This window comes from Electrophorus electricus, chromosome 4 (genome assembly GCF_041902795.1).
Source record: "Electrophorus electricus isolate QZ-2024a chromosome 4, ASM4190279v1, whole genome shotgun sequence".
Classification (NCBI taxonomy): Eukaryota; Metazoa; Chordata; class Actinopteri; order Gymnotiformes; family Gymnotidae; genus Electrophorus; species Electrophorus electricus.
The window spans coordinates 26,312,501-26,337,747 of record NC_137500.1 but is presented as its reverse complement, the minus strand read 5'-3'; the positions used below and the strand labels follow the sequence as shown (position 1 = coordinate 26,337,747).

Genomic DNA, 25,247 nt, shown 5'->3' with positions numbered 1-25,247 from the left:
GCCTGTTAGCCTCTTAGCTTATCTCTTGCACACCCTCTTCTCTTCCATTCCTTCTACCTGATCATTTATTGGATGCTGTCCTGTAGGCCCAGTCACAAGTTTAAATATTGATTTTGAAATCCTTACAATTTATCGAATACTTGCTGGCATTCTCTCTCTTTCTCCCTCTCTCTCGCTCTCGCTCTCTCTGTGTTATTACTGTTATTACTCTGTTTGTTGTCTGTCTCTCTCTCGCTCTCTTTGTGTTGTTTATCACTCTCTTTGTTGTGTGTGTGTGAGTGTGTGAGTGTGTGTGTGTGTGTGTGTGTGTGTGTGTGTGTGCGCGTGTGCGTGTCTCTCTGTTCACGTGCATGTGCATGTGTATCTCTATGATCTCAGCACTGTAACACTTGTCAGCCCTTAATGAGAATCAGATCCATCGCGTGTAGGCAGCGTGCCTGATCAGGTCCTGTACTTCTGGGCTCTGTCTCTGTGGGTGTTGTTATCTCTTACTGGGTCTCTAGTGCTGGCCACCGCGAGGCCCAGAGGCGTTCTCCACGCTGCAGTAATTTTGCGTTATCACCATGCAAAGAGGGAACTGTATTCTGCACCCGAACCAACCCGAAAGGCTCACAAGGACACATAAGAGCATTATTCTCATTATTATATAGGCTAGGAGTTAACGACTCTGTTAACGTTGTTCCAGCAATGACGTTACAGCCTTGTTCAGAGATTTTATTTATGTTCAGTTTCCTCCTTTTAGTGGGGAGAGCATAATGGCCATAATGTTAGGGGGGGGGGGGTGAGATCAGGGCTAGCGGCATGTAGGTGGCATTGTACAGGTGAAATAAACTGCCCTTCTCCCCTTCTTTTCCCTTGGAATTGATACGGTTCTTTTTTATTTGCATAGATCTTTTTATTAGTAAATAAATAATAAAGATTTTACTGTAATGAAAAAAGTTCTAGTGACTGAGCCTGTGCATGATTTATGGTTCTGTTCATAGCGGTTTGGATAGAGGCCGCATGTCGGTCCGTTTGACCCGCATGCTGCGGCATATGGAGTGCGTTATCTCTCTCCCTGTCCACCTGTCAGACCCTGAAGGCTCTTCCTCTGCAGTGAGGCAGATAGCCGAAGCTCCGCCCCTGGCCTTCCTGTTTCCGTCTCCCAAATCACGTTCCGACATGCCGTGTACTTCAGGCTCACCCTCATCCTTTCTGGTGACTACAGCCTGGCTCTCACGGGATGGCGGGAATCTGGTTTTCTTCTGCTACTTGTTGTTGTTGCTGCTGTTGTGGTCGTTGTTGTTGTTTTTGTTGTTGTTGTCCCCTTGAAGACGAGGCGCAGTGGGAGAGTCTCCTAAGAGACACTAACGCAGGAGGGGCCAGGAGGGACAGCTGGTGCATTACGGCCCATCGCTGGAAGGCTTCTCTGCCGTACTGCTCACATGCCGTGTTTATAGTGGCGAGCTGTGGACCAAGACTGTGGAGATCTTTGGACCTGTTGTTTGCTTTTTTGTTCGTTTGTTTGGTGTTTCCAGGCTGAAGCAAAGTGCTCTTAAACTGGCAGCGTAACTTAACTTTGATGGTTTTGATGGTCTACTTCTCACCCTTGGCTTACACACAGGACCAGTGCCTCTGCCACACCTTCATGCACCGCTCCGTTAGTTTGACAGACGGACTAATGGGCCAGTTTTTTTTGTTTTTTTTGTTTTAAAGACGGCTGGTATAAAGTAGGAGATATATTGGCTTTTGCATTTGAGTATTTTGGCTTGTAAAAAGTCATTTGATCCACAGTGGACATTCTGCTGGGAAAACTGAATTCTCTCTTCGCAGTCTGAAATGAGTTGACCAACATGTCACTATATTTTGAGTGCGTGCGCACGTGTGTGCGTGTGTGAGAGAGTGACAGACGCATAGTCTGCCCCATTCTGATTTACACCTCAGCAGTGAGCCCACTTCACTGCAGGGGTTTTCAGACATTTCCAAAACAGCAGACTTCATTATCGACTTGTCTCGCAGTTTAGATCGAAATTGAATTCTAGCTCTCATTTAATTTGTCCTCTAGCGACTGTGCTCGAACGTGTCGTTGGGAATGATCCCCAAACCTAGTCATGGGCGTGTCGATAGCTGGCGCACGGTGCAGATATGACAGCTTGGCCTTCCCTAGCCCCCAGAGCTGCCAAAAATGATAAATTACCCTCCAGCCCTCTGCTCTGCTCCCTCATTGGTTGGCTCTGGGGCAATCCAAGCTATTTGTCCCATCGAAATATCCAGTTGGTAAATACAACAGCAGTGTGTGTGGGTGTAGTCATACGCAGTGCAAAATGCAAGGGCCTGCATATTTGCTTTTTGGGTGTGTGTGTGTGTGTGTGTGTGTGTGTGTGTGTGTGTGTCTGGGAGAGAGAAAGTAGCAGAGATTGTGCAGGTATGGGTCAGTGCGTGAGCAATTGAGCATGTTAATGAGTTTGTGTATGTCTGAACGTGTGTGTGTGTGCGTGTGTGTGTGCGTGCGCGTGCATCTGAACATGCCTGCATGTACACGGGTGTGTACGAAAGGCCCGTGTAATATATTGCCTGAGGTATTCCTTTTAATTTGCTCATCATGGCCTTGTCTGTTAGAGTTCTGTGCACAGCCAGTCAGACTGTGCCCAGTGGCACCCCCCCCCCCACACACACACACCTCTCTGGGGAGGCTCGGCTCGGCTTGGCTGGGACTCAGGAGGTTCTGGGTTTGATCCTGGCTGATGTCTGCTGTCTGTGCTCCCAGGCACTCTGCCGACCCACCCTGCGTTTTCTTAATGTGCGTTGCCTTGGGCAGAAACATCGCCCTGATGTGAGGTGGATAATTGCTCACTCGTTTTTTGTTTTTTTTCCCCCCCATCATTCTTCTCCCGTGGGCTTGGGCTGCTACTTTTTATAGTTCTTCCCTTTTTATGTGGGGTGGGTGTGGGGGGGGGTGTGTGTTCAGAGTTAGCTGACAGCATTTTTTATTTTTATTTTTGGTTCTTTTATTATGACCTCTAATAACAGCATGGCATTCAAGGGTGAGTCCATTCCTGGAGTGTGTGAGTGAACCGGGATGTTGTGAACACACCTCCTGTGTGTCTGCGGCTGGTTTCCTGTAGGGAGAGGGGCTGTGCGGGTGCCCAGAGGCCAATCGGCGATCCCCTCATGCCAGAGGGGCGGAAACAGGCTCTCGGTCAGGACTATTGGAAATGCAAAGCACATTCCGACTTGTCTGCCCGTCATAACTGTGAAATATACTTATGGCAAGAAGAGAGAAAACTGAAGTAAATGACTAAAAATGATTAGACAGAGAGTTTTTTGAGGCAGAAAATTGTGTATAAAAAGTAACTCGCGCTAGAAGTGTGATTTGCGCTCGCTTTCTCTCTCTCTCTCTCTTTCTCTCTCTCTCTCTCTCTCTCTCTCTCTCTCTCTCTCTCTCTCTCTCTCTCTCTCTCTCTCTCTCTCTCTCTCTACCCCTCCCCTGTGATCGATTTCTGAGTTGATGTAGGCCAGGGAGAAGGAACTCTAAGGAACAAAGGAGTTTATCTAATCCAGGGCAGTCTTACTTCACCGGACTGACCAGCACCTCTACATGCCCGCTGAGCCAGGCTCGGCGCTGGCCTCTTCCCCGGACATACTGCCCAGCTCACCTCTCTTTACATCTCCCAGCCTTCCCCCTCGAGTGGACCCGCCCGACCAAGAGCAGTGCTCTGTAGCCCAACACTGTAGAGAGTTACATTTAAACCTCCACACTGTAAAGTGAAATACTTCTGTATCATAAAAACATTAATACTCCTGATGAGAAATGCCAGCCTGTACTCTCTCACGCAGCTCTTGCATCTGTGTGTGTGTGTGTGTCTGAGGTTGCCCTCTTTTTTAAAATTTTGTAATATTACATTTCATTTTTTAACAATTATGTTTGTTATATTGTGTATTTCCATTTATTAGTAACATGTTTTACTTTTTATAGCATTATTACCTATTTTCTATAATGTTGTCAACTTCACATGTGGCATTGAAAGTAGGAACTTATATAACTCGACCTTTTTGTACTTGTTCAGTGACAATGAAAGGCATTTAACAAAGTTCTTAAACAGGTAATGGCTGTTAGAAAGACAACGAGAGGAGAGAGGGATAGGCTTAATGCTGAAAGAGAGAGAAGGGTAGGCTTAATACTGAAAGAGAGAGAGAGAGAGAGAGAGAGAGAGAGAAGGGTAGGCTTAATACTGAGAGAGAGAGAAGGGTAGGATTAATAATGAGAGAGAGAGAGAGAGAGAGAGAAGGGTAGTATTAATACTGAGAGAGAGAAAGGGTAGGATTAATACTGAGAGAGAGAGAGAGGGGTAGGCTTAATACTGAGAGTGAGAAAAAAGAGAGAGACAGAGAGAGAGAGAAGGGTAGGATTAATACTGAGAGAGAGAGACAGAGAGAAGGGTAGGATTAATACTGAGAGACAGAGAGAGAAGGGTAGGATTAATACTGAGAGAGAGAAAAGGGTAGGCTTAATACTGAGCAAGAAGGGTAGGCTTAATACTGAGAGAGAGAGAGAGAGAGAGAGAGAGAGAGAGAGAGAGAGAGAGAGAGAGACAGAGAGAAGGGTTGGTTTAATACTGAAAGAGAGAGAGAGACAGAGAGAAGGGTAGGCTTAACACAGAGAGAGAGAGAGAAGGGTAGGATTAATACTGAGAGAGAAGGGTAGGCTTAATACTGAAAGAGAGAGAGAGACACACACACAGAGAAGGGTAGGATTAATACTGAGAGAGAGAGAAGGGTAGGCTTAATACTGAGAGAGAAGGGTAGGCTTAATACTGAAAGAGAGAGAGAAGGGTAGGCTTAATACTGAGAGAGAGCGAAGGGTAGGCTTAATACTGAGCGAGAGAGAGAGAGAGAGACAGAGAAGGGTTGGTTTAATACTGAAAGAGAGAGAGAGACAGAGAAGGGTAGGCTTAATACTGAGAGAGAGAGAGAAGGGTAGTATTAATACCGAGAGAGAGAGAGAGAGAGAGAAGGGTAGGCTTAATACTGAAAGAGAGAGACAGAGAGAGAGAAGGGTAGGCTTAATACTGAAAGAGAGAGAGAGAGAGAGAGAAGGGTAGGCTTAATACTGAAAGAGAGAGACAGAGAGAGAGAAGGGTAGGCTTAATACTGAAAGAGAGAGAAGGGTAGGATTAATACTGAGAGAGAGAAGGGTAGGCTTAATACTGAAAGAGAGAGAGAGAAGCGTAGGATTAATACTGAGAGAGAGAGAAGGGTAGGCTTAATACTGAGCGAGAAGGGTAGGCTTAATACTGAGAGAGAGAGAGACAGAGAGAAGGGTTGGTTTAATACTGAAAGAGAGAGAGAGACAGAGAGAAGGGTAGGCTTAATACTGAGAGAGCGAGAGACGGGTAGTATTAATACCGAGAGAGAGAGAGAGAGAGAGAGAGAGAGAGAAGGGTAGGCTTAATACTGAGAGAGAGAGACAGAGAGAGAGAAGGGTAGGCTTAATACTGAAAGAGAGAGAGAGAGAGAGAGAAGGGTAGGCTTAATACTGAGAGAGAAGGGTAGGCTTAATACTGAGAGAGCGAGAGACGGGTAGTATTAATACCGAGAGAGAGAGAGAGAGAGAGAGAAGGGTAGGCTTAATACTGAAAGAGAGAGACAGAGAGAGAGAAGGGTAGGCTTAATACTGAAAGAGAGAGAGAGAGAGAGAGAGAAGGGTAGGCTTAATACTGAAAGAGAGAGACAGAGAGAGAGAAGGGTAGGCTTAATACTGAAAGAGAGAGAAGGGTAGGATTAATACTGAGAGAGAGAAGGGTAGGCTTAATACTGAAAGAGAGAGAGAGAAGGGTAGGATTAATACTGAGAGAGAGAGAAGGGTAGGCTTAATACTGAGCGAGAAGGGTAGGCTTAATACTGAGAGAGAGAGAGAGAGAGACAGAGAGAAGGGTTGGTTTAATACTGAAAGAGAGAGAGAGACAGAGAGAAGGGTAGGCTTAATACTGAGAGAGAGAGCGAGAAGGGTAGGATTAATACTGAGAGAGAGGTAGGCTTAATACAAAGAGAGAGAGAAGGGTAGGCTTAATACTGAGAGAGAAGGGTAGGCTTAATACTGAAAGAGAGAGAGACAGAGCGAGAGAAGGGTAGGATTAATACTGAGAGAGCGAGAGAAGGGTAGGCTTAATACTGAGAGAGAGAGAGAGAGAGAGAGAAGGGTAGGATTAATACTGAGAGAGCGAGAGACAGGTAGTATTAATACCGAGAGAGAGAAGGGTAGGCTTAATACTGAAAGAGAGAGAGACACACACAGAGAAGGGTAGGCTTAATACTGAAAGAGAGAGAGAAGGGTAGGATTAATACTGAGAGAAGGGTAGGCTTAATACTGAAAGAGAGAGAGAGAAGGGTAGGATTAATACAGAGAGAGAGAGAGAGAGAGAGAAGGGTAGGCTTAATACTGAAAGAGAGAGAGAGAGACACACACACAGAGAGAGAAGGGTAGGCTTAATACTGAAAGAGAGAGAGAGACAGAGAAGGGTAGGCTTAATACTGAGAGAGAGAGAGAAGGGTAGGATTAATACTGAGAGAGAGAAGGGTAGGCTTAATACAAAGAGAGAGAGAGAAGGGTAGGCTTAATACTGAGAGAGCGAGAGACGGGTAGTATTAATACCGAGAGAGAGAGAGAGAGAGAGAAGGGTAGGCTTAATACTGAAAGAGAGAGACAGAGAGAGAGAAGGGTAGGCTTAATACTGAAAGAGAGAGAGAGAGAGAGAGAAGGGTAGGCTTAATACTGAAAGAGAGAGAAGGGTAGGATTAATACTGAGAGAGAGAAGGGTAGGCTTAATACTGAAAGAGAGAGAGAGAAGGGTAGGATTAATACTGAGAGAGAGAGAAGGGTAGGCTTAATACTGAGCGAGAAGGGTAGGCTTAATACTGAGAGAGAGAGAGACAGAGAGAAGGGTTGGTTTAATACTGAAAGAGAGAGAGAGACAGAGAGAAGGGTAGGCTTAATACTGAGAGAGCGAGAGACGGGTAGTATTAATACCGAGAGAGAGAGAGAGAGAGAGAAGGGTAGGCTTAATACTGAAAGAGAGAGACAGAGAGAGAGAAGGGTAGGCTTAATACTGAAAGAGAGAGAGAGAGAGAGAGAAGGGTAGGCTTAATACTGAGAGAGAAGGGTAGGCTTAATACTGAGAGAGCGAGAGACGGGTAGTATTAATACCGAGAGAGAGAGAGAGAGAGAGAGAAGGGTAGGCTTAATACTGAAAGAGAGAGACAGAGAGAGAGAAGGGTAGGCTTAATACTGAAAGAGAGAGAGAGAGAGAGAGAGAAGGGTAGGCTTAATACTGAAAGAGAGAGACAGAGAGAGAGAAGGGTAGGCTTAATACTGAAAGAGAGAGAAGGGTAGGATTAATACTGAGAGAGAGAAGGGTAGGCTTAATACTGAAAGAGAGAGAAGGGTAGGCTTAATACTGAGCGAGAAGGGTAGGCTTAATACTGAGAGAGAGAGAGAGAGAGACAGAGAGAAGGGTTGGTTTAATACTGAAAGAGAGAGAGAGACAGAGAGAAGGGTAGGCTTAATACTGAGAGAGAGAGCGAGAAGGGTAGGATTAATACTGAGAGAGAGGTAGGCTTAATACAAAGAGAGAGAGAAGGGTAGGCTTAATACTGAGAGAGAAGGGTAGGCTTAATACAAAGAGAGAGAGACAGAGCGAGAGAAGGGTAGGATTAATACTGAGAGAGCGAGAGAAGGGTAGGCTTAATACTGAGAGAGAGAGAGAGAGAGAGAAGGGTAGGATTAATACTGAGAGAGCGAGAGACAGGTAGTATTAATACCGAGAGAGAGAAGGGTAGGCTTAATACTGAAAGAGAGACAGAGAGAGAGAAGGGTAGGCTTAATACTGAAAGAGAGAGAGACACACACACACACAGAGAAGGGTAGGCTTAATACTGAAAGAGAGAGAGAAGGGTAGGATTAATACTGAGAGAAGGGTAGGCTTAATACTGAAAGAGAGAGAGAGAAGGGTAGGATTAATACAGAGAGAGAGAGAGAGAGAGAGAGAGAGAGAGAGAGAGAGAGAAGGGTAGGCTTAATACTGAAAGAGAGAGAGAGAGACACACACACAGAGAGAGAAGGGTAGGCTTAATACTGAAAGAGAGAGAGAAGGGTAGGCTTAATACAGAGAGAGAGAGAGAGAGAGAGAGAGAGAGAGAGAGAGAGAAGGGTTGGTTTAATACTGAAAGAGAGAGAGATAGAGAGAGAAGGGTAGGCTTAATAGAGAGAGAGAAGGGTAGGCTTAATACTGAAAGAGAGAGAGACACACACACACAGAGAGAAGGGTAGGATTAATACTGAGAGAGAGAGAGAAGGGTAGGCTTAATACTGAGAGAGAGAGAGAGAGAGAGAGAGAGACAGAGAGAAGGGTAGGATTAATACTGAGAGAGAGGTAGGCTTAATACAAAGAGAGAGAGAGAAGGGTAGGCTTAATACTGAAAGAGAGAGAGAGAGAGAGAGACACACACACAGAGAAGGGTAGGCTTAATACTGAAAGAGAGAGAGAAGGGTAGGATTAATACTGAGAGAGAGAGAAGGGTAGGCTTAATACTGAGCGAGAAGGGTAGGCTTAATACTGAGAGAGAGAGAGAGAGAGACAGAGAGAAGGGTTGGTTTAATACTGAAAGAGAGAGAGAGGGGTAGGATTAATACTGAGAAGGGTAGGCTTAATACTGAAAGAGAGAGAGAGAAGGGTAGGATTAATACAGAGAGAGAGAGAGAGAGAGAGAGAGAGAGAAGGGTAGGCTTAATACTGAAAGAGAGAGAGAAGGGTAGGATTAATACTGAGAGAGAGAGAGAAGGGTAGGATTAATACTGAGAGAGAGCGAAGGGTAGGCTTAATACTGAGCGAGAAGGGTAGGCTTAATGCTGAGAGAGAGAGAGAGAGAGAGAGAGACAGAGAAGGGTTGGTTTAATACTGAAAGAGAGAGAGAGCGGTAGGATTAATACTGAGAAGGGTAGGCTTAATACTGAAAGAGAGAGAGAAGGGTAGGATTAATACAGAGAGAGAGAGAGAGAGAGAGAGAGAGAGAGAGAGAGAGAAGGGTAGGCTTAATACTGAGAGAGAGAGAGAGAGAGAAGGGTAGGCTTAATTCTGAAAGAGAGAGAGAGACACACACAGAGAGAGAGAAGGGTAGGCTTAATACAGAGAGAGAGAGAGAGAGAGAGAGAAGGGTTGGTTTAATACTGAAAGAGAGACAGAGAGAGAAGGGTAGGCTTAATACTGAGAGAGAGAGAGAGAGAGAGAGAGAGAGAGAGAGAGAGAGAGAGAGAGAAGGGTAGGCTTAATACTGAAAGAGAGAGAGAAGGGTAGGCTTAATACAGAGAGAGAGAGAGAGCGAGAGAAGGGTAGGCTTAATACTGAGAGAGAGAGAGAGAGAGAGAAAGAGAGAGAGAGAGAGAGAGAAGGGTAGTATTAATACAGAGAGAGGGAGAGAGAGAAGGGTAGGCTTAATACTGAAAGAGAGAGACAGAGAGAGAGAAGGGTAGGCTTAATACTGAAAGAGAGAGAGAGAGAAGGGTAGGCTTAATACTGAAAGAGAGAGACAGAGAGAGAGAAGGGTAGGCTTAATACTGAAAGAGAGAGACAGAGAGAGAGAGAGAGAGAGAGAGAGAGACACAGAGAGAAGGGTAGGCTTAATACTGCGAGAGAGAGAGAGAGAGAGAGAAAGAGAGAGAAGGGTAGTATTAATACCGAGAGAGAGAGAGAGAGAGAGAGAGAGAGAGAGAGAGAAGGGTAGGATAGGATTAATACTGAGAGAGCGAGAGACGGGTAGTATTAATACCGAGAGAGAGAGAGAGAGAAGGGTAGGCTTAATACTGAGAGAGAGAGATGGCATTAATACTGAAAAGATTTCATGCAAAACAGTTTTGAAGAGACAGACACACGTTTCAGTGACCGTTTGCAAATGTCGCGTCACCGCAGCCTCTGCGAGGGCTCATGGTGTCCAGACAGCGCCCTGTAACTGCAGCGGACGCAAGCAAACACCCTCCAGCCTCCCAGAGGCGGCCAGGCCAAGCTTCGCCCACAGCTGGGTCTGTGTAGCATATTGTGCTGTTTTATATAGGGGGGCTGGAAGCTAAGATGACTGTTCTCACAGTCCACAGGCAGGTGGGAGTTTTGGAATTTTAATTTTTTTGAAGAGAGTCAGGGGGTGCTCAGGAATTCTAATGTGGCTGTGTGGAACTGGGAGAGGTTTTAGAAACTGGGTCAAGTCATATGTGGAGCTGTTGGGAAGAGGGAGAAGAGCTCCAGTCGTTCTGCCTCTCTGCCTTACGTCCGAGCTCTTGATGTGACTCCCCCGCACCCCTGACTCCCACCGTCCCGCTGCGAAGAAAGAAATGGTATCGCAAGGCCATCACAATTAAAAGAGAGAAAGGTGCCGCGGTTTTCCCACCGCAGACGTGGGCCGTTTGTGAGGGTCGGTGCTAGCGTGGAAGGCAAAGGAGGCGCGCGGCTGCGGGACCACCACTTGGAAGTCGACCCAACCCCCCTGCAGCCCACTAGAACGAAGGAATCGCCCCTGTAGCCTGGGCCACGGAGCCCAACCATACGCCTCCTGAGCTATTGTTCACCCTTCACCAGGCTCCACTCGGCTGTTGCATGCGGTTTACTCCCAGCCCTGCTCGCTGCACCCGTTCTCCTGCTCTGCTTCCCTCCAGCAGCTCCACCACAGCGCTTCGAGTTGCTGTAGCCCCACATGCCGCCATGTCCTGCCTAAAGCGTCGTCGTTAACGCGTTCGTCAGATCAGACCCTAAAAGTGTCACCTTGTCGGTACGTGGCTGTGTAGCTTACTCTGAATATCTGTCTGATTCTGTGGCTGTCTCTCTACTTCAGCCTGTTCGGGTGTTCTTACACAGTCTAGCAGAACTGTAAACAGGTGGGGAAAGTAATGCTGAGAATTGATGAGTGACGGGGAGCGACCGAGACCATCTTCCACTGCCACTCCCCCGTTTTTGAGGACTTTTGAGGTCGCGCTTTTTTAACCGGCGCATTGCAGCTCAAAGACCTTCCTCATCCCTCCTATACACAATGTTTTTGCTCCAATCAGAAGCTGCCACATCATCGGGGGCTCTAGTCCACAGCGGGGTTGCCTAGCTATTGTCAGCGTCCTTCACATTCTCTTTGCCTTCGGCTCTGGCTGTCTAACACGGCACTGATTAATGGGACTGCTTGTCAGCTCTGACGTTAATGTTACAAATTCACCTGTAATGTTTGAGCGATGGTGATCTTCTTTTTTTTTTTTTTTTTTTTTTTAATGGCATGAACACTGAAATTTCCATAATTAAACTGTCACTTGTTAAATATTAGTCACAGGTGTAAGAGGAGAGGGGACTCGGTGATTGATATGAGGGCGGGAAGTACGAGTTCTTGAGTGAGAATTAAGGAGTTGTACAGGAAATTACACTAAAGGTGAGGTAGCTTTGTAGACACAGTTCAGGCCTAGTGTTGCACTGAATTACTCTGTCAGTAGCGATTTCATCACTGAAGTTTGTTTTCAACCAGGTGTAAAAAATCAGCACTTTGTCCGACACATTGGTTCGTAGTTGGCCTAAAGGCCGAATTAAAATGAACACATTATCTTACTGGAGACTTCAGTTGATGTCAGCCCACGCATGCATATAATAATAATAATAATAATAATGACGACAATTATTATTATTATTATTATTATTATTATTATTTACATATATATCAGATTCAGAGATGCTTTGCAGACAGATATTGGCTTTTACAAACCCTCACACACCGATAGCCAGGCTCAGTACACCCTGATGACTCGATCTGAACTGTGGACCTTGTCCACCTTCACAAGCCCTCACCTCTGTCTCTGCTGAATCAGCGCACATCTCCATCTCCGCATGAAATAACCTCTTCTTCATCTGCACTAAATTGCCTCCTCCTCCTTCACAGCAACAACCCACCTCCATCTCCACTGAACTGGTACACATCCCACTGCTAGACTGTCCAAATCTCCACCTTAATCACCTTCGATCCCACTGTTCCATGGCCAAGTCGAACCACCTCCGTGTCCGACCACGTAAGCCGTCCTTCAGAAAGTCCTCCTGAATCTGCTGAAGACTCTCGTGGCGTTCTATTCTCACCAGAGATCAGACCTGCCTCCTTCTTTCAGAATTGGTAACCTGTAGGGTTGCAGAACCCTTCCAGCAGCTGTAGAAGTTTGTCTAATTTGTTCGAGGCCGTTACAGTCTGGCCGTACTTTAAAATTCCACCTTGAAAAGGTCCAGCCAGATTTGATTTCTCTGGGCGCTTCATAAGAAGGCTGATCTAGAGCTGTCACTTAATGCATTAGCTTTGGATCCCTACAGGAAAGAGGGCGAGCTATTACACTGGCCCAGTTTCTCATACGCCATCAAAAAGCCCTGCGACGTCTATGCAAATTCTTCCCAAAACTCCCACCCTAGCCTGCAATAAACAGTCTCACAGAAAATGGCCACGCTTCAGGTGTGTGTGTGTGTGTGTGTGTGTGTGTGTGTGTGTGTGGGTGTGTGTGTGTGTGTGTGTGGGTGTGTGTGGGTGTGTGTGGGTGTGTGTGGGTGTGTGTGGGTGTGTGGGTGTGTGTGTGGGTGTGTGTGTGGGTGTGTGTGTGGGTGTGTGTGTGGGTGTGTGCGCGCGGGTGTGTGTGTTTTTAAATTAATTCTTTTATATATTTCTTATCTGGGAGATTTGTCCTTGCTGATGTGCTCCTCTGATGAGTATGTGTGTGTTTGTATTTTCTCTTTAGTGCTAATCTGACTTTGATATGCAGCCACACGTCCCATGTTCAATCTCCTCCTCAGACACAGACTAGAGGGATCTGGAGGATTGTTTGTGTGTGCGTGTGCGCGCGCGTGCGCGTGCATGATTTTTCACACACATACACACTCGTACACACATTTTTCCCGTTTGTTTACATGGAAGACAGGCGTCGTCAGGGAGGCTGTGTCCACTGACCTTACGGTTGCCTCAGACCTAAAGGACAAACCCGATAACGTTAATGCGCTTCTTGCATTGTCTGAGCCAACATGAGAATGTCTTCTGTTTTGCCAAGTCGTTACGACTCATCCTGCTGTAACACTTTACAAGCATTGTACCGATGGCAGAATGACAGAATTTGACGATGTGCGCATGCCGCTTTTAGGGCTGCGTGATATGGACCCACAATGTGAGGCGCTGTAAAGTTTTTTGGATACCCCGGCATCCATGTGAGATGTGAGATAATTGCTGATTAAAATTCCAGTGCGTATCTGTTCAGAACCCAGAAAGGTTGAGGTTGATATTGCTGTATAATGATGCCGGAATAATACAGGTTGAGAGGTGCTGCTATTCTCACCTTTCAGCATGGTGTCGTGATCCTTTACAATATGTTCATCGCAAAAAACTCATTGTGGTGGTAACAAAAATACAAAAATTAGTAATCATGCTAACACTAGAATCATTTTTAATATGTTTGTGTTCTTCATCTGGTGTGTGATACAAGCTTGCATGTTTTAGATGAATGACGATAAATGAAGACATTTGAAGCTGACGTGAAGACCAGAGCTGTTATTGAGGTGTTGGAGTCTTCATTCATACTGGACTGAGCATAATGTGGCCTGGTACCTGTGTTGAGAGTGACACCCCTGCTCTAGAGTCTTTGAAATGTATACTGGACTGAGTGTAACGTGGCCTGGTACCCTCGTTGAGAGCGACACCCCTGCTCTAGAGTCTTTGACATGTATACTGGACTGAGTGTAACGTGGCCTGGTACCCTCGTTGAGAGCGACAGCCCTGCTCTAGAGTCTTTGACATGGATACTGGACTGAGTGTAACGTGGCCTGGTTCCCTCGTTGAGAGCGACACCCCTGCTCTAGAGTCTTTGACATGGATACTGGACTGAGTGTAACGTGGCCTAGTACCCTTGTTGAGAGCGACACCCCTGCTCTAGAGTCTTTGACATGTATACTGGACTGAGTGTAACGTGGCCTGGTTCCCTCGTTGAGAGCGACACCCCTGCTCTAGAGTCTTTGACATGGATACTGGACTGAGTGTAACGTGGCCTGGTTCCCTCGTTGAGAGCGACACCCCTGCTCTAGAGTCTTTGACATGGATACTGGACTGAGTGTAACGTGGCCTGGTTCCCTCGTTGAGAGCGACACCCCTGCTCTAGAGTCTTTGACATGGATACTGGACTGAGTGTAACGTGGCCTAGTACCCTTGTTGAGAGCGACACCCCTGCTCTAGAGTCTTTGACATGTATACTGGACTGAGTGTAACGTGGCCTGGTTCCCTCGTTGAGAGCGACAGCCCTGCTCTAGAGTCTTTGACATGGATACTGGACTGAGTGTAACGTGGCCTAGTACCCTTGTTGAGAGCGACACCCCTGCTCTAGAGTCTTTGACATGGATACTGGACTGAGTGTAACGTGGCCTGGTACCCTCGTTGAGAGCGACACCCCTGCTCTAGAGTCTTTGACATGTATACTGGACTGAGTGTAACGTGGCCTAGTACCCTTGTTGAGAGCGACACCCCTGCTCTAGAGTCTTTGACATGGATACTGGACTGAGTGTAACGTGGCCTGGTTCCCTCGTTGAGAGCGACACCCCTGCTCTAGAGTCTTTGACATGGATACTGGACTGAGTGTAACGTGGCCTGGTTCCCTCGTTGAGAGCGACACCCCTGCTCTAGAGTCTTTGACATGGATACTGGACTGAGTGTAACGTGGCCTGGTTCCCTCGTTGAGAGCGACAGCCCTGCTCTAGAGTCTTTGACATGTATACTGGACTGAGTGTAACGTGGCCTGGTACCCTCGTTGAGAGCGACACCCCTGCTCTAGAGTCTTTGACATGTATACTGGACTGAGTGTAACGTGGCCTGGTACCCTCGTTGAGAGCGACAGCCCTGCTCTAGAGTCTTTGACATGGATACTGGACTGAGTGTAACGTGGCCTGGTTCCCTCGTTGAGAGCGACACCCCTGCTCTAGAGTCTTTGACATGGATACTGGACTGAGTGTAACGTGGCCTGGTTCCCTCGTTGAGAGCGACACCCCTGCTCCAGGCCATAAATCATAAGGCTACGGAACCCTGTTTGTCTTCCGTATTCTCTTTCTTTTCATGTCCTCCTTCTCCTGTGCTTTTCATTAACATACGGTAATCAATTTTTAATTATAAAACAATAGGACTTGGTAAACATCCCTGCTTGGCATTAGTCATTCATTAATTTGTTTTGTGGAGCGGCTTCTCTCCGAGTGCCTTTCTTGGCAGGAGCTGTCTGTCTAGTTAGACCAGACCAGGTAATGGGAGTGGGAACGTTCCCATGTGAATGGATGGACAGGTGTGATGAGTCAGCAGGGTGTGTGTTTGTGTGTGTGTGTGTGTGTGTGTGTGTGTGTGTGTGTGTGTGTGTGTGTGTGTGTGTGTGTGTGTGTGTGTGTGTGTGTGCGCACACGCCAACTTTCTGCAAGCTCAGTGTTTACTGTTACACTCGATTGCATAAGTAAACTCAATTGCATAAGTGACATAACAGATCAGGAGACATTTTGGTTTGAACAGTGTCTTGTTCAGGACCACGTTTTGATTATTAATGCTGTGTGTGTTTTTTTAGTAAAGTGTGACATTCTTTCTCTGTAGGTGTACCCATGTTACTGCAAGGAGAGACTGCACTGGAGCCACCTGCTTCTGTTTCAACCAATCAAACTGCATCACAGCCTGCAATAAGGAAGCAATTCTATGACGGAGAGGACACAGGACCAATCAGATACCTCACGCATTCGGGGACCTGCTCACTGACGAGACCTTTCCATTAAAGCTGCAGACTTCAGACATGGTGACATAGTGCGTTTGGATATGGAGGAGATATTCCACAGCTCACTTTTAAACTGAAGCTTTCATACAGAATCTGTGCACTTAAAGTGAATGTAGAGTGGGAATCTTTTTTTTTTTTTTTTTTTTTTTTTTCCCCTTTGTTTGTAAACATCCCCCCCCCCCCATTTGTTTACGTGTGGTCGGGCGTGGGGGTCGTCCCCACGATGCTGGGTGCGGGTCGCGTGCGACGCCTCCATCGCCAGCTCACCTTCCAGACCGGCCTCCTCCTCCTCGTCCTCCTGTGCATGCTCAGTGTCTTTGTCTCCGCCTACTTCCTCTACACCGTCAAACGGGAGCTTGAGCCACCTCACGGAGGCGGGGCTGAGGACTGTGGCAACGATGTCCCTCCGTCCCGGCTCCACCCACCTGGTGAGGGAAGGGGCGGGGCCACAGTGGCCGATGAGAGCCGGACCGAGGCAGTGGTGCTGGTGTTTGTGGAGAGCCAGTACTCTCAGTTGGGCCAGGAGATTGTGGCCATCCTGGAGTCGGCCAGGTTCAGGTACCGGACCGAGATCTCGCCCGGGAAGGGGGACATGCCCACTCTGACAGACGGGGAGCGTGGCCGCTTTGCCCTGATTGTGTATGAGAACATCCTCAAGTACGTCAACATGGACGCCTGGAACAGGGAACTGCTGGACAAATACTGCGTGGAGTACGGAGTGGGGCTCATCGCATTCTTCAAGGTCGCACCTGACGGCCCCTGCTCTTTCTTTCTTTCTTTGTCTCGCACTCTCTCTCTCTCTGGCTCTCTCTCTGTCCTCTCACTCTCTCACATGCGCTCTCTCTCTCTCTCTCTCTCTCTCTCTCTCTCTCTGTCTGTCTTTCTTTCTCACGTGGTCTCTTTCTCTCTCCTCTTGCATGCGAACTAATGTGATATACTCTTATTATAGTCTGACCTCACCATACGAAATTAATTTAGATAAATGTATTATTTTCACCGCTCCATTTTCCAATTTTTTGGTCCATTTTTCTCTCTCTGTGTGTGTGTGTGTGTGTGTGTGTGTGTGTGTGTGCGCACACGTGCATCCATGCGTGTGTGTAGGCGAATGAGAACAGTCTCCTGAGTGCCCAGCTGAAAGGGTTCCCGTTGTACCTGCATTCTAACCTGGGTCTGAAAGACTGCACCATCAACCCCAAATCACCCCTTCTACACATCACCCGTGCCCAAGAGGTGTGTGAGACACCCTGGCCCAAAACACTGAATCTGAAAAAAACACTGGAAAAAAAAATGAGGGTTTTGAGTCGCATCATGACTCGATCTACCATGGCAGAGCTAAGCTAACATTATATTTTGCTATACAGAGAGTAATTTTGTTTGTGCTAATATCTAAAGAACAGTTGAAGAACATTTGTCATTACTTTGACGTTACCGTTGTCAGTTTTCTGGAAGGAATGTGCTCAGGTGGTGTGAGAGTATCTCAGGATACTTGTACTGAGAAGCAGTGGTTTCCTTCCGAGGTGTTTTCTTCTGAGCAGGCGCAGACGTTACGTGCGTGTCATTCACCTATCTGTAGTCCGGTCTGCTCAAGGGGCGGTCAGTTGCTTGCAGTGGCCGTTAGTTCCGCAGTGTGAGTTTGGCGTGTCCCTAGCCTTACAATTCACCTGTGCTCTCTACCCCCAAGCACAGTGCACACTGCTGGTCCCCGTGGGCCAGGACTTCAGGTCAGAGGATGGAAGCTGTTCAAACCTCTGTAGCGTCTTCAATCACCATTTTGAAATTTTGACTGAAAAATCAGTTTTCTCATTTTTTCTTAATTTCCATCTTTGTCCCCAAATCTCTGCCTCTGCCTCTCTCTCTATCTCTCCTCCACATCCCTCTTTCCACATTTCCCTACCCATCTCCCAGGTGGTCAGAGGCCCTCTCCCCGGTGACGACTGGACTGTGTTCCAGTCCAACCACTCCACGTACGAGCCCGTGCTGCTGGCCGAGACCCAGTCTGCGGGCAGCGTGGCGCCCCGCGCCGCCCTGCACGCCACCGTGGTCCAGGACCTGGGCCTGCACGACGGGATCCAGCGCGTGCTTTTTGGCCACGGTCTGCTCTTCTGGCTCCACAAGCTGGCGTTTGTGGACGCAGTAGCCTTCCTCACCGCCAAGCGCCTGGCCCTGGCCCTTGACCGCTACGTGCTCGTCGACATCGACGACATATTTGTGGGGAAGGAGGGCACCAGGATGAAGGCGGCCGACGTCGAGGTGCGGGGCCGAGGGGCAGGGAGAGGCAGGGTGGGGGCAGAGCTCTGGCGGACAGGACAGGACAGGGCACACTGCTGACCTCGGCAGGCTCTGTGAAGAGCACTTTGTTTTGCTCACACACACACGCGTTCAGACACCGGTACATTCTGCTATTGTTTCATATTCAGTACCTTTAAAATCTGCCACGCGTAAATGCAGAGTTGTTGAGAGAATAAGGAGAGACTGACAGACAAGTACATGGAAATGCTATTGCCCAGTGTTGGTGAAGGTGTGCGTGCGTGTGTGTGTGTCTGCTGCAGGCGCTGGTGGAGACGCAGCATGAGCTGCGCAAGTCCATCCCAAACTTTACCTTTAACCTTGGCTTCTCCGGGAAGTTCTACCATGCAGGTCAGTGGGAGGAACTTTGCAACACACTCTGTGGAAAGAGACCTGTGTGCGTGTTTGTGTGTGTGCACGTGCGTGCGTCTGCATTGTGCTGTAGGGGTGACTTTGCTACTGAGTATTTATGGGTGGGTGGGTGTTTATATCTGTGCACATGTGCTGACAGGAAAGGTTAAGTGGATTTGATTGTTTTGACAGGAATGCTATGGTACGGAAACACACGTCTAAATAGATCAAATGCGGTATTTTGTGAGTGTGTGTAGGTACTGTGGTACAAGGATCGTGTAAAAGAGTTGTGTAGTTACGAGGAACATGCGAAAAAAAAAACATGATTTGTTAATGAGCTCTATGGGTGTGTGTGTGTGTGTGTGTGTGTGTGTGTGTGTGTGTGTAGGTACTGATGAGGAGGACCTGGGTGATGAGCTGTTACTGTCTTATGTTAATATGTGTGTTTGTGTTTAGGTGTGTGTGTGGGTAATGATGAGGATAACCTGGGTGATGACCTGTTACTGTCTTATGATGGTGTGTGTGTGTGTGTGTGTGTGTGTGTAGGTACTGATGAGGAGGACCTGGGTGATGACCTGTTACTGTCTTATGATGGTGTGTGTGTGTGTGTGTGTGTGTGTGTGTGTGTGTGTGTGTGTGTGTAGGTACTGATGAGGAGGACCTGGGTGATGACCTGTTACTGTCTTATGTTAATATATGTGTGTTTTGTGTGTGTGTGTGTTTAGGTACTGATGAGGAGGACCTTACACCTGTGTGTGTGTGTGTGTGTGTGTGTGTGTGTGTGTGTACTGATGAGGAGGACCTGGGTGATGACCTGTTACTGTCTTATGTTGATGATGCGTGCGTGCGTGTGTGTGCGTGCGTGCGTGTGTGTGTGTGTGTGTGTGTGTGTGTGTGTGTGTGTGTGTGTGTGTGTGTGTGTGTGTGTGTGTGTGCTCGTGTGTAGGTACTGATGAGGAGGACCTGGGTGATGACCTGTTACTGTCTTATGTTGATGAGTTCTGGTGGTTTCCACATATGTGGAGTCACATGCAGCCTCACCGATTTCATAACCAGAGTGTATTAGCAGAGCAGATGCTCCTCAACAGACGCTTTGCAGAGGTGAGTACACACACACACACACACGGGGTCAGACATGCCCTAGTAGTCCAATAGTAGTCATAGTTGTTTCGGGAGTGCAGTGTCCTTTTTGTGGGAGTGTTCTGTCCTGTTTGCGGGGGTGTTGTGTGTCCTGTTTGTGGGGAATGTGGTGGTTCCATTTGCGGGGCCTGTGGTGGTTCCCTATTCCCGGACAGCTTGGTGTGCTTCCCCCGCTGTGCTGGCCTCTCTGTGTGTCCACGCCCCTCTGCTCCTCCTCGTTCTCACGCTGAAGACAGTCTGTGCTTGGCTGTGCAGAGCTGGGAGTGTGTGGTGCAGTAGGACGTCAGACTCCTCTCACTGCCACTCGGAGCTGGGAGTGTGTGGTGCAGTAGCACGTCAGGCTCCTCTTATTGCCAGCGTTCATTTTAGGTTGGCTCTAAAACCACTAAAGCTGCTTGAGTTATTGTTTCAGGATGAGTGCTTTCTCATATAGCTCAAAACCTGCTTAGTAAAGAACTAGTACTTTAATCCTGATTATAATAATAATAATAATAATAATAATAATAATTTGACTTTCATACGTAAATGCAGCTCAAAGTGCCTCACAAGATTAAAAGACATAAGAAGACAATAAACAACAAAAGGAAAAAATGATAAAAATGATGTTTCTCGGGAGAAAGACAGCAAAATGTATAACCCTTTTTGTGCATTTAGAACCTGTATGGCTAAGCTTCCCAAAATTCATAACTTTATCTCTATTAGCATTGGTCTCAACAAGGAGAATTTCCGATCATTCAGGTAATGATTTCTGTTAATTCAAGTAATGATTATGTAATCAGATAATTAATAACATACTAATTCCTCGTTGGTTGTTGTAGTAGCACTTAATGTCGTATTTCCTGGATCTAAAATTACCCTACAGCTCTGTGTTTTCTCAGAAGTCAGCCTGCAGTCAGGTGTGGGTTAGAACTGCCTAAGAACCTGAATAACAGCTTCTCAGTGGCATTGAGGAGTCCTTGAGTGTGTTTGTCTACAAACGAACGAATTATTTGAATTAATTGTGTGAGCTTAAGGAAATAAGACCAGGTCCGGACTTGCTGGGGCCAGCCTTGCTCCTGGAGGTGGTCCCCACTGCAGAGCTCGGCTCCGAGCCCTGTTCAGGTGTTCATTAACCCCACCCCCCACCCAGTATTCGGCTCCGAGCCCTGTTCAGGTGTTCATTAACTCCACCCCCCACCCAGTATTCGGATCCAAGCCCTGTTCAGGTGTTCATTAACCCCACCCCCCACCCAGTGTTCGGCTCCAATCCCAGTTCCATGTTCTGGGTGGGAGGTTCAGGTGTTCATTAACCCCCTGCCCAGCTGGATCAGGATAGCAGTGCAGCTAAACCCTGCAGGCTGTTCCATCTCCGCTGGCCTGGACGACTCGGCCGTGTAAATATCTTCTTTCACTTTGCCGACTTCCCTTATTCAATCGAGTCACGTGAATTCCTGTATGAGCTTCCTGTAACAGTTCTTTATGTAACAGACTTTAGGAATCTGCATCCTGAGTTCCTTGTATAAATCATCTTTATGAATCATGTGTTTGAGTCCTCTGTATAAATAATCTTGAGTGTCTATGTCTGGGCGTGTGTCTGTGTGCGTGCAGGAGCACTCTATCCCTACTCGCCTGGGCTACGCTGTGGCTCCCCACCACTCTGGCGTTTACCCCGTTCATGTGCAGCTGTATGAGGCATGGAAGAAGGTGTGGGGCATCCGTGTGACCAGCACAGAGGAGTACCCTCACCTGAAACCTGCCCGCCACCGCCGGGGCTTCATCCACAGTGCCATCAGTGTGAGTGTGTATACACACACACACACACACACACACACACACACACACACACACACACACACACACACTCACACACACACGTGTATGCACATACACATGTATGCACACATGCATGCACAAACACACGTGTACATGCACGCTCACACACATGCACACATACACACACATGTACACACACACACGCTACATCTATACACACATATGCACACTTGTATGCACACATACACACACATGTACAAAAAAAGCCCCCACTATCTTGTCGGATGTTGTTTGCTGGTCTTCACGTGCTCAGGTAACCCTGATTTACTCCAGCAGGAAACTCTCACTGCCTTTACACTTTGGTAATCTGATCCTAATTACATTTCTCCAGTTATCTGATCATTCAAGTGATTATTATGTAATCATCTGATTTCCATGATTTCTTAGATCAGATTATGGCCTAGAAATCAGATTAAGAAATCTGATACAGTAATCTGATTTCTTGGCGATAAAGTGGGTCCATATTTCCAAAAAGCCACGGCAGGAAGTTTGAAGTTTACATCATGTTCTTCTTTGAGATTATTGGCTGGTTGCAAAGTAGAAATCTGATTATTGCCTGACTCGTGTAAAGCCGAAGTTTTCCCATTATCTGATTACCCAAGTGCACGTAAACGCATTGATCGGATTACTGACAGAGTCTGATTTTCTGCAGTTATCAGATTATTAAATGCAAGTGCACTAACTGTCACTGTGAGTCTCTTTCTCTGAATTGTTTTTCATTTCTCAATCTCTCTCTCTCTCTCACTCACTCACTCTCACTCTCTCTCTACCCCTTCATTCCCTCTTTAACATGTACAGCATTAATAAATGTAATAAACTCGGGGAGTGGTTCCTCTCCCACCATGGGATGATCTCACCCTCCCCTGTCCGGAGTGCCAGATTTGGGTTATTTGGACAATGATTTCTTCCATCTGTCTTCCAGCTTGCTTCTTTCCACCTCCTCCATGTGATTGTCCTTGAGGGGGCACGTGTGTGCATGTGCGTGTGTGCATGTCCGTGCGTGCGTGCGTGTGTGTGTGTGGGAAGGAGGTTATGTGTGCTAAAGTGAGCAGTTAGCTGATTACTGAAAACATATTTATATTCAGATCTCTATGTGTTCTGGCCCTCGTTGATTTCCATATAGACCCCTGAGCTCACGAACGCTCTGAGAAAGACTATGAATATTACATTAGGCCCCACACTGTTTAGTGTAGCGCAGATAGAGGCTTAGCCCAGGAGAGAAGTTGTGTTTGTGTGTGTGTGTGTGGGGGGGGGGGGGTTATGTGCATATCTGTGTTTGGTAGAGAGAGGTGCCCAGAGGTGTTCAGAGTGGTTTTATAAAATGGCATTTATTCAGTCTTGTGTGTGGATTATGTGTATTGCATGTATGGGTGGGTGGGTACAGAGAGGGTGTCCAGAGTGTGTTTTCAAAAATTGCATTCATACTTTGCACTTTCTGTGTTTGTGTCTGTGTCTTTGAAAAGTGTGTGTAGACAGGGAGTAAGCATGCAGGAAGGGAACACTGTGCTAGGTGTGTGTGGTGTGTTGTGTTGTGTTTTACTTACCTGGTGCCCCCTCGGCTGTCAGGTATTACCTCGACAGACATGCGGTCTGTTCACACACACCATCTTCTATAAGGATTACCCCGGAGGCCCTCAGGAGCTGGACAAGCTCATTGATGGAGGGGAGCTCTTCCTCACTGTGCTACTCAACCCAGTGAGTACCATTCCTCAAACCCCCCCGTTCTTACGTGGACCGGTCCTTCTACATTTCTTTCCTAGCATGCTTATATATTCTGATGACAAACGTGTTCTTTTTAATTATCATATCCATCAAAGGAAGCTGGAGGCCTGGACACCTACCGTTTATTCAGGGTGTGTAAGTTGGTTTGTTTTGATGTTCAGTGTTGCCCAGGGCTGTCCAGGGCCACCATGCTTTTCACAGAGGGCAGACTGGATCAGAACCATTTATCTGAAGCTTTTATCCAAAGCAACTTACAATTATGACTGAGTACAACTTGAGCAATCGAGGGTACTCAGGGACCCAACAGTAGCAACTTAGCAGTGGAACCAGCAACCTTCCGATTACAAGTCAATTACCTTAACCACTGAGCTACCATGGGCCTGGTTATTGGGACAATAAGCATGACAGGCTCTCTGCTTCCATCATATAACTGGGCATGTAGTGCACTGGAAAACCACATGCAAACAGATTGAGACAGTCGGCCCTGACCTCGATGAGCCATGCTCTCGTTCAGCGATCAGCGCGATCGGTTAAAGGAAGTCGCACTCAGGAATGTTTGCTGTTGTCCCGAGGCCTGAATTGCGAGCCGGCTGTGAAACGAAGTCCCCTCATGCTCACCGAGGCTCGCTGAGACAGCGTCTTCCACAAACATCCAACCTTGACACTTGTTCTGCCTGTGTCTCCCTCTTTCTCTGTCTCCCTCTCTCTCTCTCTCTCTCTCTCTCTCTCTCTCTCTCTCTCTCTGTGTCTCTGTCTTCCCCTCCCTCAGATCAGCATTTTCATGACTCACCTGTCGAATTATGGGAACGACCGCTTGGGGCTGTACACCTTCCGGAAGCTGCTGCTCTTCCTGCAGAGCTGGACGCACCTCAGGCTGCAGACGCTGCCCCCGTTGCAGCTAGCGCACAAATACTTCAGCCTCTTCCCCTCGGACAGAGACCCACTTTGGCAGGTGTGTGTGTGAGAGACTGCAAATGTTTCAGGTTGTATTTGTGCTTGGCGTGGGGTTTGGGGCCTAGAATGTGCATGTGTGTGCATGTGCGTGTGTGAGACGTTGTCAGATAACGTGTAGGAAGGGGCCGGTGTTTTTTTTGGCACTTAACGTCGCCAAGAACTGCCTACTACTGCAGGAAAAGGAAATTCGATTAACATCCAAAATGACCAATCACGAGTTTGCTGTTTTGTCATGACACATAAAAAAGAAGTGTCAATGGATTTGTGATGTAAATAGTTCCTCAGCAAACACGGACATATACGATACAATATCTCGGCAGTGTGCTGGAGGATATAACGTTGTATCTGTGGGCACTAAAAAGTGGAAATGTGTTCACTGTAAATGTTGGTCTGGAGTTCTTCTCTCCTCTCCATAGTGTCCATGAGCGGTTTGGGAGATTGGAATACCATGTCGCTGAATCGCTAAGAATTTCCCCTGCGTAAGCCGTGTCTAACTTGTGCCTTTGTCTGTGATGTATTTTAGTAATTCTTCCATAATTCACAAAAGTGGTTAAACGGCCAACAAAGTCAGATGACTGGGAAACCCGGGTGAGCTGTTCACAGAGGGTTGGCCGTGGTTGAGATATTCGGCTGTTCCTGCAGCCCATTGGCAAACACGCAGTCATGTTTCTCTGACTAATGTCTTTAAGTGAAAATCTGGAGTGACTTTTAGAGGTGAGATGTCATGGACTTCACGCAGCGTTTTCCATCAATGCCTCGCTGTAAAAGACTCAGCTGTAGCTGGAAAAACAAACGTTGATTCACGTCAGACCGGTACGAAGCGGTGCATGGAGAGGCGTATACGTGGGACACGTGGGATCAGCCAATCGGAACGCAGCTGGTATAATCCTGACGGTGTGCCCAGGTTAATGTGCTATAGACATCACACACTCTGTCTGCATGAGGGTGGAGCATCTCTGGCTGAGACTACTCTCCACTAGACGTGTGTGCTGGAACAGGACGTCCTAGTAGGAAGGAGAGAGAGAGAGAGAGAGAGAGAGAGAGAGAGGAGGACAGTTGTGGAGTGTGGTGTCAGGCTGGGAAGCCCTTCATCACCTAGTGTACCTCTTCATCACCCAGTGTGATGCTGTGTTCATGGGTTTGGGAGGGGGGGGTTTGTGTGTGTGTGTGTGTGTGTGTG

At 47.3% G+C, this 25,247-nt stretch overlaps 1 protein-coding gene across 4 annotated transcripts in view; it reads left to right on the top strand.

The window, feature by feature from the left end:
• Positions 1 to 25,247, top strand: part of ndst1a (N-deacetylase/N-sulfotransferase (heparan glucosaminyl) 1a) — a 50,973-nt gene that overhangs the window by 19,438 nt on the left and 6,288 nt on the right. For all 4 annotated transcript variants that reach the window (XM_081712957.1, XM_027007181.3, XM_081712958.1 and 1 more), the window contains 8 exons: positions 15,628 to 16,544; positions 16,904 to 17,032; positions 17,708 to 18,052; positions 18,352 to 18,439; positions 19,386 to 19,540; positions 21,167 to 21,352; positions 22,958 to 23,086; positions 23,883 to 24,065. In XM_081712957.1, coding sequence (XP_081569083.1) covers positions 16,026 to 16,544; positions 16,904 to 17,032; positions 17,708 to 18,052; positions 18,352 to 18,439; positions 19,386 to 19,540; positions 21,167 to 21,352; positions 22,958 to 23,086; positions 23,883 to 24,065 — 1,734 coding nt within the window. In that variant the 5' untranslated portion in view covers positions 15,628 to 16,025. The remainder of the gene's footprint in view (positions 1 to 15,627; positions 16,545 to 16,903; positions 17,033 to 17,707; positions 18,053 to 18,351; positions 18,440 to 19,385; positions 19,541 to 21,166; positions 21,353 to 22,957; positions 23,087 to 23,882; positions 24,066 to 25,247) is intronic.